We start from the raw sequence: 14,638 nt of genomic DNA on the forward strand, positions 1-14,638 counted from the left end.
AGACTAAGCAATGCTTGATCTCATTATCGTTGATCGCGTCACTCGCTTTAATGGCATTACTCGGGGCTCCCTTTAGTAATCTAATAATGGTACCGCCGAGGAAGGCACCCTGCCCTCCCACCCATTATAATACCGTTACCCCGTTTATCATGGCCACTCATTTCTATCGAATACACGAGTTCGGGCGAAATATAAATCTCCTCTATTCCACATTTGATAAAAGACCTCCGAGAAGTGAATGCGCCTAGAGTCATTTGTAAATCACTTCGTTCTCGAATTTAAATATCGTAAAAGTTCTTATTCATTTAACCATATGTAACATAATTACTCATAAGTATGCCTCTGTATAACATTTCCATTGAAAAAAATTCAATGAGACCTTGTTTCACGCGGAACATACATTGAGCGGACCCAAAAATGCTTATAATCCTTGCGCTATTGAAAAGGTTACCATGGAAATTAAATCATGTGATCGCGAGGCACGAGCTAAACTTGACATGGGCAAAGCCAGAAACGCGCGAGGAATTCTCACTAACTTCCGTTTCCCATCATTAAAGTTGATGACGCGTATTTCGTCACGGAGTTGTAAGTGACGTAATTTACGTCATATCCCGTGAACGAGGTTTCATTAACGAAAATGCTTTTGTGGCATACTTATGAGTAATTATGTTACATATGATTTAACGAATACTAAGGCCATACCATAAGTAACAACATAACAATAAGTATGACACTTCCTATTGCTTTAATGCTAATTTACTAACCGAACCTTTTTTCGGCACTGATACTCTCTTCAAGCTGTGACTTGGACTCGCGACTTACCATTTAAGATGACTACTTTTTGATAAAAATTTAAGCCAAATATCGGAGAGCACGTTCTGGAGTCGCGAGGGGCTTTGGCTTTGTTTTGAAGCCCGCGTGCGAATCACGCGTGATAAAAAAACATGAGCTCGTGGCGCCGAGAAAAACGATTCTAATTTTTATAATTTTAGCCTAATATTCCGCCTATCTATCGGAAACCAGATATTTCGGCTTAGCGGAAATCTCGCATATTTTAGACACTAGAGGGCTCTGTGCTGAGAAAACATCTTGATTACGCAATAACTATGAAAATCAGTTTGATTGTAAATCTAGTTAATTGTCATACTTATTGTTTTTTATTTTACTTATGGTCATACTAAAATATTTTATTTTTATAGAGAGGATTTCTGGATTTAGTTCATACTCTCTTTGAAGTTGACGAAATATTTTAGGGTGATGGATGTCCGTAGTATTCTTAATTATATCATTGTCTACGGACGAGCTAAGCGACTGGATAACGTTCCTATAGCCACGAAGAAGCGTTGACGAGAAAAGAATAGAGTATTTACGCGATGTCAGAGGTGAGAAGGTCGACCCTCTTGAGGATGGCCCTGGCCTGAGACCTGGTGATGTTTTTCATGGATTCGTTGTTGACGGAGAGGATGTAGTCGCCCACGTGAAGAGTGGCGTCTTTGTGGACGGCCCCTGGCTTCTGGATCGACTTGACGACCATTCCGTTCACACCCTTATCCACCATCTCCACCGACAAACCTGCACGCGAAGAAATCAATAAACTGATTACGCCTCTTAGCCTATAACCCTACGAGCGAGTCTTACTATAGCCTACAGGCTCGCTTCCTTCGACCCGATTTGTTCAATTTGTAGAAAAGAGATACGCGAGGAAACTATAGCGGAGTCGAGGAACCAGCTAAATATTCCTTCAAGCTCGAGGGATAGGGTTCAGTCTACGCGCGTAGATTTCGGAACGACCCTATACTTTTCCAACCACATCTCCATACCCCTATAGACTATGACGAAGTTGGAGAACGGTTTAGCTTTAAGTGGGAATTTCCTTTAAGAAAAATCAGCGAATGGAACGCGAAGAATCCGTTTCAAAAGCGAAAAAACGTCCGCTACACGACATTATCACTGAATTTAAAATAATCCAAAACTAGTTGGTTAACGCGCTGGGTAAACGTGTTGGAAACGCGGATTTAGGAATGATCCCTTTGCCGCAAAAAACCGCGGAATCTTGGAGAAGCGTGTCCGATCTCTAGCCCAGGCGCCTTTGAATCATCTTTCCCCGCAAAGCGAAAGCCGACCTAGATTTATTTCGGCGCAAAACCCGCTAAAACGAGCTCAGAAAATACCGAATAGCTTTTAAGACAGATTTAAAAGACGCTCGCTTTGAAGAAAAAAAATTGCGTAATAGAGATATTCGAAAAAGCGTCCCAAACGAAAGCGTCCCGGACAAACGAATAGAGTCGAAAAGCTAATCATTCAAACGCGATGAAAACGGGCGTCGGAGGGTTTTTAAAGGACATTTGCATCGAAATAAGGAAAGAAATCAAAGCGGTACGTACCCAGGGGTTCGGTTCCTTTCTTAATCTTGACCTGTCTCTCCAGCGCCGAAGGTAACAGGGGCACATCGGGCCCCCAACGTCCGCTGAGGGCGGGACTGCCCATCGGAGTCGAATTCTGAGAGTCTCTCTCGCCGCCAGATGGCGCGGGCGACGGCGCTAGCCGAATATCCAACGTACTGATAAACTGATTGGCGTCCACCGAAGAAAGCTGCCAAAAAATGGGACGAGAGAAAAAACGAATCATTAATATTTCATCAGTACGAACAAGGCCGGCCAGAGGGGGAGATCAAAATATGTGGGAAAGAAAATGGCGGACGCTAGTAATTAAATCACATTAGGATGGCTTGATAATTATCATCTTAGACGTACGCGTTTCGAGCTAGGCGCCTGTTTTAATTATTCTGGCTAATTCATTAAACAGAATGAATAAAAAGCCGACGTCCGATACGCGGTACTGTTTTCCTTATATATCTTCGGTAGACCAAAAATAGGTAAAACGCCTGTAGGAACGCTTTCCCCGCTTTCATAAATTCGGGGGAGGGGAAGGGGAAATTAAGGGGCGTGATACAAAATAACGACGGATGGTCAAAATACATTTTGAAAGCATTTTATAAGTTTACCGAGAACGAAGCGGTAGTTTCAAGCGGGCTTTTAAGTCAGTGGCGCGTGGTGAGAAAGTGGCGATCGAGGGGCAAACGGAGCTGTCGGTAAATAACAAGATGGGGTTGGTGTTAATACATTCTTAATTCGTCTGGAAGGGTTTCGCGGATGCTGGATGGCGGAATGGCAAGGCGGTGGTGTCCCTATATCAACAATTGGACTATTTGCCTCGAAGGTTGGCGTTTTACGTGTCACCCGATTAATCCACCAGGGGATTATAATAAAGAGCCAGCTCGACTAGAGACGACAACGAACGCAAACAAAGGACTCCGCGCTCTCAGCGTGAGGGCCAAGTGGTTGGGCTGCCGGAGCCAGGGCGATCAATATTCATTTAGGCAGCGCCTCCCGAATATTTCCACGAGCGTCGGATGGAAATGAAATTACTGGTGGAAAAGTTCTCTTCTTTGCCAGAATCCGATTCCCAGCCGTATTAGTCGAGAATTTTGCATATATAAGCTATACCCGCGTATATCGAGATAAATTAACCGTCTTGCCAGATTATTCCGTCAATTATTCAAGAGGCAGAATCCGATTGAATTAAACGATAATATTTCGCGGAGTGAATTCGAATAAACCGACTTAGTTCAAAGGGCTCCCGCCAAACAACCGTTACGAATAGAAAATTTTATAACAAATTCCCTTACTAATTCAATTCCGAGGTAAAATGAGTTTTAAACAAAGCGATTTAATCAAATCATTTAAATAAGTCTTAAATTTTAATAAATTATTAACTACGCCCAATTTAAGCGTAAATTTTAAACAACATTAACGCGCGGATTCAAAATAATTACGGATCATTTTACTTTACAATTTACACGGGTGGGTTGATTAGCGAAACTAAGAATTTAATAGGGTTATCCTAGAATGGGAAGCGGCTATCAGAGGAGAGTGAAAATTTAGGCTTTATAAAGCCTTAAATTTCACTCTCCTCTGTCTGATTTTCTCTACGGATAAAATCCGCGATCGTACCGGAGTGTGTCCCCACCCCCTTACTGAGACAATGGTCGGTAGGATTACAAGAGTAAAGGCTACGTTCGGGAAAACTCAAGTTGAAGAGTGTTGCCCACATATTATCCGTTAAAGGGGAATTGTCACCACCCGAAAATTGATTAAAAACCATTTAAATGGATACAGGACGTCCGAAAATGGTTAAACAAAAAATTATAAATAATATTTCCAGTATTTGATTTATTATTAGCAACCAAATTTGGTGTTTTATCCCCCCCCCCCCGACTCGAGAATCTCAGAACCGCTTGGTTGAACCTACCTGCAGCGCCATCTCGTGAACGAAATATTATTTTCCCCGATTTTATCGTTTTTCCGTCGGAATTGTCGTCTGCTACGACATTATCCTTGGCTTTTCAACCGAGTTATATTCGTAGATTGTAGTTTATCGTGTTTTTAAAACGCCTTACACGCCGCCCTTTCTCAAATTTTTGCCGCTTCATTCTTTTGGAGCTGCACGTAGGTTCAACCGCAATTTCTGAAATTTTTGGAGCCGTTTGATTTAGGTTGCGGAAAACGTAGCGTCACTTTTAAAATACTTTTCCAATAACTATAAAATTTCAGGGACATAATCATTAATGTATATTTTCTATCATTCTGTAAAAAAACTTCGTAATGAAATTACAGAGCCGACTGGGCAATGGCGTAATATCTGTATCATAGCGAGCGGTTTGCGCTGACATAAAAATGCCTCGTTATAAACACCTCATCCCCGCTAAAGGAGGTCTTAAAGAGCACTTGAAAAACATACGCGGGGGTATAAAAGGGCCATTTAGACCGTAATCATCATTAGGGCCAGAAAAGCTAAAAGGCCATTCGTAGCTCTTTCATAGCGTATTCGTTAATGGCTATGATGGCCGCTCGCTTTATTAGGAAACTCATCGCGGTTTTGTTTCGCAACTTTTCCGCGAATTCAGTCGTTTCAAACTAATAATACTTCGTACGAAAACAACGCCTCCTACAACCGGAAAAACTAGGCGAGATTGGCCTCTTCCCCGATAAAAAACAAAGGAAAAACAGTAATAACGAGAGCAAATGAGTTGCCAATATATTGTCACGTACCTCCCGGGAAGAATAAACTTTATAGAGAAGACTTACTGCTAAAATGGAAGAGCGCATTTTCGATGATACCGGCTGTTCCTAATAGGGTCTCGTCTATCAAACTGGCAACGAAGACAATTTCCAGAATCACCATTCGCGACCGGAGAAACAAAGCCATCAACCCCAATACTCCCTTCGATAACAAACAAAGGCCTAGCGCCATCTTTCGGTTACTATACGCTTAGAATCCAGGACGATACCAACCATTCTCTTAGGTGGAAAACATTATTTTTATCGCGTCGTTCGATGCCGTAAAAAGGAAACGAAAAGAATAAGCATCCAATTTTACGAAACAAATAATCGTGTACTTTCTTAATCATTTAGAAAATATAAAGATTACTTCGACGGTGGAACAAATGTTCGAATTTTATTCGTCCGAACCACAGAAATAAAAAATGTTTCAATTGTTCGAATTGGACAACTTGTTTGTTTCATTCGTCCGAATCGGTAGCATCACTTGTCCGAATTCTGTCGCTAAATTAGTATTTATCCTATTATGTCCATTTTTCCTTTGGCCGATATAGTAAGTGGGAATTGCGTTGAATGTTGTGGATATTTTAGGTTAGGTTCACGTTAATGTTACTATTTTCTTATATTAACAATATTTAAAAAAAAAACAAACAATTCCTAAGGTTCGAAAAAACGGACAAACGATTATTCGAAAAAATGAAATTCGCCAGTAAAGTTAACAAATTGAACGACTATAAATCACCAACAAAAGTTGTGATAAATTTTTCGGGCAAATGAAATACGTTTTCGGATATACGATCCTGTTTTCCGGCATTCGGACATTTGTACCACCGTTCGGACGAATGAAATTCGAACATATGTACCCAAATCACGCCATTTCACGCGATTTTTTTTTAAATGGGTAATCGATAATTACGATAGATCAGATATCAGATTATTCGGATATTATCAGATTAGTTGATGTAGGTAGAAATGAAAAAGAGCGCGCCGTTTAAGCCCGAAACTATTTCCGAAATTCATTGTAAACCAATAGAACGAAAGTGAGCAAATTTCAGATTGTTCATAATTATTGCTTTGGGGTGGCGGAGTGGTTAGCACTTTCGCCTCGCAGCAAGAGGAGCCGGGTTCGATCCTAACTTGTGGCACTGGGTGAAAACTCGGAACAACTCCTTCCGCGTTGAGTTTGCAAGTTCTCTCCCCACAGGTTTATGGGGTTTTCCCAGAGCTCTCCGGTTTCCCATTCCATAAAACCTTGTTGAGGTTAACGGTAATAGTTAGTGCAGGGAGTTGTTGGCTCGCGTGGCATGAAGGGCTTGCCACCACCCTCCTACGCATTGTAACCCGGCCACCTAAATTAATGGCTTCAAAAGTCGCTTGATGATTTAGGCCTAAGGTGGTGCCTTGGGTATTGGCCTAACTGATTATTATTATTGGTTATCCACCAATTAAATTACTTTCTACACTTTCGTTAATGTTTATTTTGGATTGCAATTTAACCTGGCCACCGGTAATTGGCTTCAAAATTCACTAGTTTACTTAGGTTTGTGTATTTCCTTGAATACTAGCTTAGCTTATTTTTATTTATTATATTATATTTTATAAGTCAGATAACTGAACCTGGTAGGATCAGTTCGGATCGGTTACATTTTGAGATCAGATATAAACCATATTTGACTAACTAATTATCTTTCGAATATCTGAAAATAACCTGAACATTTCGTTGCTGGAAGCAATAGAATGGGGTCTATAAAATAAACCCCTTCCAAAAATCTGCCGCTGAAAGTAAAAAGTACTATAAAAACTTTTTTTTTGGCTCGGGTCATTCTTTTTAAAACATTATAAAAAATAATAATGTAGGGACAATGGAGGTAAGTGTGATCAAAATATTTTTTTGGCGTTTACCTGAAATTACTCTTAAACTAAAAATAGCACCCTCTTAAGAATTGGTACAATTAATACGACCACTTTATCCTACACAACCACGCAATCAAATATAATATCAATTAAATAGTGATATAAATATTTATTATTTAATTTAACTCCGTTACTGATCACACTTACCCCCAAAATGCGGGGCAAGTGTGATAGGGGGTGGGGTAATTGTGATCACTTGAAATCCTTGACCAATCGCAATAAATTTGCATACAGAGGTTAAAAATGGTGTCGCAATAAAGCTATATTTTTTTCGTAGATCTAAAATAATATCTTCGTGTGGTCACACTTACCCCCAAAATGCGGGGCAAGTGTGATAGGAAGGTTAGTTAATTGTGATCTTGTGAAATCCTTGACCAATCGCAATAAATTTGCATACAGAGGTTAAAAATGGTGTCGCAATAAAGCAATATTTTTTTCGTAGATCTAAAATAATATCTTCGTGTGGTCACACTTACCCCCAAAATGCGGGGCAAGTGTGATAGGAAGGTTAGTTAATTGTGATCTTGTGAAATCCTTGACCAATCGCAATAAATTTGCATACAGAGGTTAAAAATGGTGTCGCAATAAAGCTATATTTTTTTCGTAGATCTAAAATAATATCTTCGTGTGGTCACACTTACCCCCAAAATGCGGGGCAAGTGTGATAGGAAGGTTAGTTAATTGTGATCTTGTGAAATCCTTGACCAATCGCAATAAATTTGCATACAGAGGTTAAAAATGGTGTCGCAATAAAGCAATATTTTTTTCGTAGATCTAAAATAATATCTTCGTGTGGTCACACTTACCCCCAAAATGCGGGGCAAGTGTGATAGGAAGGTTAGTTAATTGTGATCTTGTGAAATCCTTGACCAATCGCAATAAATTTGCATACAGAGGTTAAAAATGGTGTCGCAATAAAGCTATATTTTTTTCGTAGATCTAAAATAATATCTTCGTGTGGTCACACTTACCCCCAAAATGCGGGGAAAGTGTGATAGGGGTGGGGTAATTGTGATCACTTGAAATCCTTGACCAATCGCAATAAATTTGCATACAGAGGTTAAAAATGGTGTCGCAATAAAGCTATATTTTTTTCGTAGATCTAAAATAATATCTTCGTGTGGTCACACTTACCCCCAAAATGCGGGGCAAGTGTGATAGGAAGGTTAGTTAATTGTGATCTTGTGAAATCCTTGACCAATCGCAATAAATTTGCATACAGAGGTTAAAAATGGTGTCGCAATAAAGCTATATTTTTTTCGTAGATCTAAAATAATATCTTCGTGTGGTCACACTTACCCCCAAAATGCGGGGCAAGTGTGATAGGAAGGTTAGTTAATTGTGATCTTGTGAAATCCTTGATCAATCGCAATGAAATTGCATACAGCGGATAAATATGGTGTCCCAAAAAAGCTCAATTTTTTTCATAGCTGTAAAATAATATCTTCGTGTGGTCACACTTACCCCGCACCGCAAATTTTGAAAGACTTTTTTCAGATTAAATTTTGAAAACTCAAAATATTAGAAAAAAACACCAAATTTTCCTAGCAGGTAAAAGGTTAAGCAGACTACAAAATACCAAAATTTAAAATCGGTTTGTCAGTTAGAAAAAAAATTACAGAACTTTTCTTTTGGGCATAAAATCTCTAAACACGAGTAGAAGAGTATAACATTTTTTAAACTAAAATTTTTAAAAACGAAATTTAATTCAAATTAATATTGAAAATATAAAAAATGTGTACAATTAAGTATATTTCAATATCCATTCATCAAATATTATGTTATAATATTATTTGGGGAAATAATAAGGGGTGATCACACTTACCCCCTGATCACACTTACCTCCATTGACCCTAATTTAATTTTTTATAACCAATTTTAAGCGAAAGAAAACGAATGAAAATTAACATAGCGAGTGTAAATATAAAAATAAGCAATATTAATTTGCTATAAAAGTGCAAAACTAGTTTTTGGATGTAAATATTAAAGACCCCATTAAAGTGAAATTTCAAAGGTTATCAATTTCTAGTACAGCTTTCTTTTCACGCGACATGAATAAATCAAAGGACGCTTAAAACCTAGATTGCCTTCCAATCCGGGCTTCGTTTTGACGATCCTCTTATCCCTCATCAATTTAACAATCTACCTTTCCAATTTCCAAATATGGAAGATGGCAAGTATCACGCGAGATTCCAATCTCGGCGGCGAAGTGGGCTTTGATCTGGCGGTAATACGCGCGAAAGCAAAGTATTTCCTTAAATAAATCTTAGGCACACGTCTAAATCATAATCCAAGAAAATCAAAGAACAAAGAAGTAAAGTTAACAGTTACACACTCCGTACTGTCTTCCCCCTCCCCGGCGAAACAACTTCAATCGTTGAAATTTCGTGACGCACGCGCCGTGACGGGGCCGCTTCGTCTTCGGTACAGCTTCGACCGCGAAACTTTATAGATCGATAGAAACACGAAGGCGGGGGGACCAAGAGAAAGGAAGGGGGGCGTGGAAGTCAGAGGGATGCCAGAGAGAGAGAACGGAGAATCGAAGAGGGAAGCTGGGAAGAGAGGGAATTCAGTGGAGAAAGAGTCCAAGCGTAATCGGCGACGGACGCGTTTCGGATCATCCGCGCCCGCCGATGACAGTGCGATACTCATCACGCGGTCTGTAGGGATCGCGCGAGAGACAAAGAACAGTGTCGGCGGAGACTTCAATTCAGAGTTCAATTACTCGCGCGCGCGTGCTTTGAAGAGATTATACTTTCATTTAGGTTTGACAATTTTGGAACTCTTTCAAGTTATTCGGAGAATTCATTAACGTGAATAACTATCTCGAAACGTTTAACCTTCCCATTTATTGGAAGAGGGTTTCATTTGGAAAGTTAAGAAACTGGAAAACTCCGAAACTGTAACCCGTTTAATTTACCAGTGAAATAAACTTGTGTTTGAAAAATGCGTTCCGAAGTAACCGAAACTGAGCGGCGAACTTTATAAATTTGGAATAATTTCCAAAAAGGGCAGCTTTGGTTTGTAATCAGAACTCGGTCCAATATGCACGAACTTACGACTAACCGAATTACTCCTGGGAGTGTTCTTTGCCTATACGCAAGATGAATAGCGAAAGACGTCGGAGGGAATAAAGAAAACCCAGTATGGGGTAAGTGTTTTGCGTGGTATACTTTTTGGACAAAACAGGGGGAAACATTCATTTCATCGCGAAAAAAGGGTTCTCTCTACAAAGCACTATACTGCCGTGATTTGCACAAAGGCATTAACGACCAAAACGTCATTTTAAGAAAAACTCAGTTTTGTTGCTTTTTTTTATCAATGAAAAACTTTCCCTCAGAATTTTCTGGAAAATATCCTATCTAGTAGCATTTTTTCTGCTCTTTTTAAATTTATAGTTCCTGATTGAAACTAGCGGTTCCTTTATCCCGCTTTTTAAGTTAAATTCCGATGTGCATGGTATTTTTTGAGTTTTAAATGTTCACAAAGGCAATAATGCTTTTGCGCAAATTATTTAAAGGTAATCTCATATTACTTAAATTATTCGCGCAAAAGCATTTAATGCTGATTGGATAAACCCATAAAATGTTTTTGTGCTAAATAAAGGATGGCGCTTAATGCCTATTTGCGAAGTAGTTCCGTGAAAGTACCGAAATAATGCTTTTGTGACAAGCGTATATCTTAAAACCTAAGAGGGCTAGAAACAAACTAATTTCAGATACAGAATCAGCACCACCAACTTACCCAGATAAAACTAAAACATTAAAATGTCAAAAATGGTCGTTAATGCCTTTGTGCAAATCACGGCACTATAGCTTAAATTGTAGTTGCATCAGCGATATTTCTGAGGTTACGAAATTATAAATAAAGTTAGAGGAAGGGGGGAGGGGCCCGGGATATAAATTTAAAAAAGGGGGAGAGTGTTTAGTGAAAACCTCATTTTTCATCATTTCGGAGGGTTTCGTCCTATCCACTAGTTTTGGGCTGAAACCGCTCGCTCCAAAACCTGTACAAAATGAAGGCAAATCCCTTAAGATAATGCAGCGAAAGCGAGAACGTTTTTGGCTGCTTATCATTAATCTTTAGAAGCACGTCGTCCGTAAAACCAGTCTCAAACTCTAACGCTTTTCCTTTAATACAAGAAAATGTCTAGCTCGCTATATCTAAAGTAATAGCTACGGATGAAGCCGCATCTCACTCCACTCTACAGTCAAAGGCGGGGACTGCGGTGAAGTTTGTACTTTTTTTTTAAAGCTAGTGTTGGAAGGAACCATTTAGTAACCTTGGTATCGTATATCCCATTCTGAATACCCGTAAATCAAAATATTTCGCAACACTGCATACCGAAATATTGCTTAACGGAATAAAGAATCAAGACTAAAGCGAGTAATTTATTCTAAAATATCGGGATACCTTGATGAAATATACAGATAAATTATATTATTAATTTATTAAATAAAATATCACACTATAAAAATATATAATTTAACTTTAAAACGTTGCTCAAGTTATAGGGTTAAACCAAGAAATCTATATTTTTACTTTTACTTTTAAGAATAAAAATGTCGCGATTCTAGATTCGATACAATTTTTTTAGTAGTTTATTAAAAACCAGAAATTAAGATATTAACAGCTTCGTTAATTCGAAAGGTTTTCGATCAGTCAGCTATGTTTGAGCATTTTGAAATTTTGAAACTTCTACTCTTTAACTATTGTAGTAAAGGTTCTAAATCAAAATTAAGATGTAGTATAACAAGAACATGAAAAAGCGCACTACTTTAAAATTTAGAAGTTTAATGAATGGAAGGAAGAACACTAAAATTTTTATTAAATTTATTTTTTATAAATACACTAAATTAAATGAAAATGTATTTTTTCAATTGTTTTGAATATATATAATTAAAATTAAAATACAAGAGTGGAGCGCATTCTAAAAAAAAAAGCTATTTACAAGTCTTGTTGAATTATATTTTGACCCTTTGCGCAGTCGTCAGTGATGTCAATGCCCTTCGATTTATTGGAGAAAGCTATTCTTATAAAGGACAAATATTTTAAGCGTAGTTCTGATATAGAGACAGATAATACGCTCAGTATGTCGAACTTTAATCTAACTTGTGCCGAAAAGAAGTGTTTTACATTCAACTTTTGCCTCGTTTATTTTGTACTTAGTCTTCATTCTTTATCTATGCCTATTCTTATTAAAAATGCAATATTACAACTCTTTTAAAATTGAAACAAAAAAAGGACAAATTAGTTTTTATCTCGGGATTTGATCTCGGAAATCTAATTTGCATCGAGGAAAAACTTGTATCACTTCTTTGCAGTTTTAAACAGATCAGTTTAACCACAGACCACCTATCCCCAGAGGGACAAATATCGTTGGTAGTAATTTCAATTTTATGTCACGAATATGAAGAGCGCGCCATCTCACGGCCAGTAGAGGCAGTTTTGAAGATATAAAGACGAGCACGCGCTACAATAAAAAATGTATCGTAGAAGCTGGCTCGCGCGAAACTTCTTATTTCGGAAAATTAATTATTTTCTGTTTGCCGTAAAAAAAAGTCGCAACACTTTTGGGACAACTTTTTTCAGAGGTTGATGCGAGTCCTTCTTGAGGTAGGTGGTCTGTGGTTTAACCAATAATATGTTTATTTCTTCTTTGGGTATTAGCCTAGCTGATTATTATTATTATTATAATTATTATTTTGAGACGATTTATAGCGTTGATCCCAATTTCCCTATTACACGAAGAGAAAACTCCTTATAATTTAAATTTAAAAAAAATCATGGAATGAAAACTCTACTTTGAAATAACGAACTATATAAAATACCAATTTTCGTACAACTGTGAATGACTTCAAGAATCCAGAATGTACGGATATGAAGTCGTCACTATTACAGCATTGCGCCGGTTTGATTTTCGTCGGAGGCGGCGTTTCGCGAAAATCACCCGGCGGCGGCGTTGACTTTTTTCGGCGGCAGCGCGAAGGGGCAAAAGTTTCACCTCCCCTTTTGAAAATTTTAGGAAAAAAAATTCCAAAATGTTTCTGAAGAAAAAAAAAATAAAGTTTCGTAGAAAATCTCAAAAACAATTCGGCAGCGGGAACAAAATTTATCGGCATTGCTAGTCTCTAGTCTAGCCTCTGTTTTGATGATGCCCGGAGGATATTCTCCGCCTCCACGTATAGAGATAGACTTCTAAAAGGGGCGTGGAAAGAATGCCCAAATAAAGGTGGAAGGGGTTTGGCCCCGTGCAATATATTCGGCCAATATATTCTTAGTACATTTTAGAAGAACATTGTCACGTTTTACACTACGAATTCCAATTACCTAGACAAAAAAATTCCCTAGGGAAGTTAAAACAATAAGATTTAATCACAAAAGAAAGGTCCCCAGTGACATATCTCGTGTTCTCACCTACCGCGAAGCTCTACTTCGACACGAAGTCAAAGCCTTCTGGACATCGGCGGATAAGCGAAAAAGACTTTTGTTTCTTCTCGACGCGAGGGTGTTGAAATAATCAGCACTAGGGGATATATCTCCTCATTAAGGTTCTTCGCCGAAAAGAGCCCCCGGTTCTTTCAACCCCCCGTCGCTAAAATGTCTTCTCCGTTTTAAAGAACTCTTTGTCCGTACAGAAAAAAAGAGAGAGTGGAAAGGACACTGAATGAATGGAAAGGTAGCGGCGGGTGACGAGGCAGTTTGCTTGTCCCGAAGAGAATTCGCGCTAGCTAAGCGGAAAAGGGCCGACAAAAGAGTTAGCCAAGCGGGAAGTTCCGTAGCCCATAAACCCAAACCCACCTTTCTTTCGCTCTCTATTGCCCGCGTTAGTTGGACAATATTACGGGTCATGAGGACGCGCAATATATAAAAAATAAATGTTACGCCATACTTCCTTACAAATTTAATAATCGCGAGACATCTGTCTAACCATAGTGGTTATACGAACCCGGTTACTTGAAGAAGAAAGCGCCGTGTAACTGGCTCAGCGATTTCAATCTTACAATTTCCTCGCTGAAGATTTGAAAGAGATATAAGAATTCATTGAAATCTAAGCTCAATTCATATTTTAAAAAGTCTTTTGTAAATGGAGTCAGAAATGGTAAACCGGATTATCTAGATAGTACCGTGCGCAGTGTCGTCAAAGTACCTCCTAGGGCACGGGTGACCTATTTTTACAATAGAAATGAAATATAAATAGCTCGAACAAGTGGTACACGTGGCTTTGTGCCGGTTTTTGAAGTCATTTCGGGAAGCGTTTTTGAAATTAAAGAGTTTTATTTGCTCTAAAGCAATAAATAGGTTAATTTCGCCATAGAAAACGCGTAGGAGGAACGTGTAGAATAAAAATTCTGTTCACAATAATAGCACTCCTTAGGCGTTGAGTTTGCAAGTTCTTTCGACACTGGTTAAAGGGGTTTTCCCTCGAGCTCTCCGGTTTCCCCTTCCATTAAAACTTGTAGAGGTTAACGGTAATAGTTAGTGTAGGCAGCTGTTGGCGCGCGGGGAATGAAGGGCTTGCCACCACCCTCCTAGGCATTGTAACCCGGCCACCTGAATTAATCGCATTAAAAGTATATCTTGTTGACTTAGGCCTAAGGTGG

General features: G+C 38.7%; 1 protein-coding gene and 1 long non-coding RNA gene across 4 annotated transcripts in view; one reads left to right on the forward strand and one right to left on the reverse strand.

Annotated features, from left to right (window-relative positions):
* The window catches only part of LOC149941135 (multiple PDZ domain protein-like), a 322,502-nt gene that overhangs the window by 86,204 nt on the left and 221,660 nt on the right, over window positions 1-14,638 (reverse strand). For all 3 annotated transcript variants that reach the window (XM_090176997.1, XM_090176996.1, XM_090176998.1), the window contains exons 19-20: window positions 2,385-2,592; window positions 1,371-1,572 (exon numbers count right to left, since the gene is read on the reverse strand). In XM_090176997.1, the coding sequence (XP_090033123.1) occupies window positions 1,371-1,572; window positions 2,385-2,592 (410 nt within the window). The remainder of the gene's footprint in view (window positions 1-1,370; window positions 1,573-2,384; window positions 2,593-14,638) is intronic.
* LOC149941136 (uncharacterized) overlaps window positions 9,942-14,638 on the forward strand; it is a 38,895-nt gene continuing 34,198 nt past the window's right edge. Inside the window, exon 1 of the long non-coding RNA XR_016481109.1 lies at window positions 9,942-10,185. This is a non-coding gene — a long non-coding RNA (uncharacterized LOC149941136). The remainder of the gene's footprint in view (window positions 10,186-14,638) is intronic.

This window comes from Leiobunum rupestre, chromosome 6 (assembly GCF_980474605.1).
Source record: "Leiobunum rupestre chromosome 6, qqLeiRupe1.1.hap1, whole genome shotgun sequence".
Classification (NCBI taxonomy): Eukaryota; Metazoa; Arthropoda; class Arachnida; order Opiliones; family Sclerosomatidae; genus Leiobunum; species Leiobunum rupestre.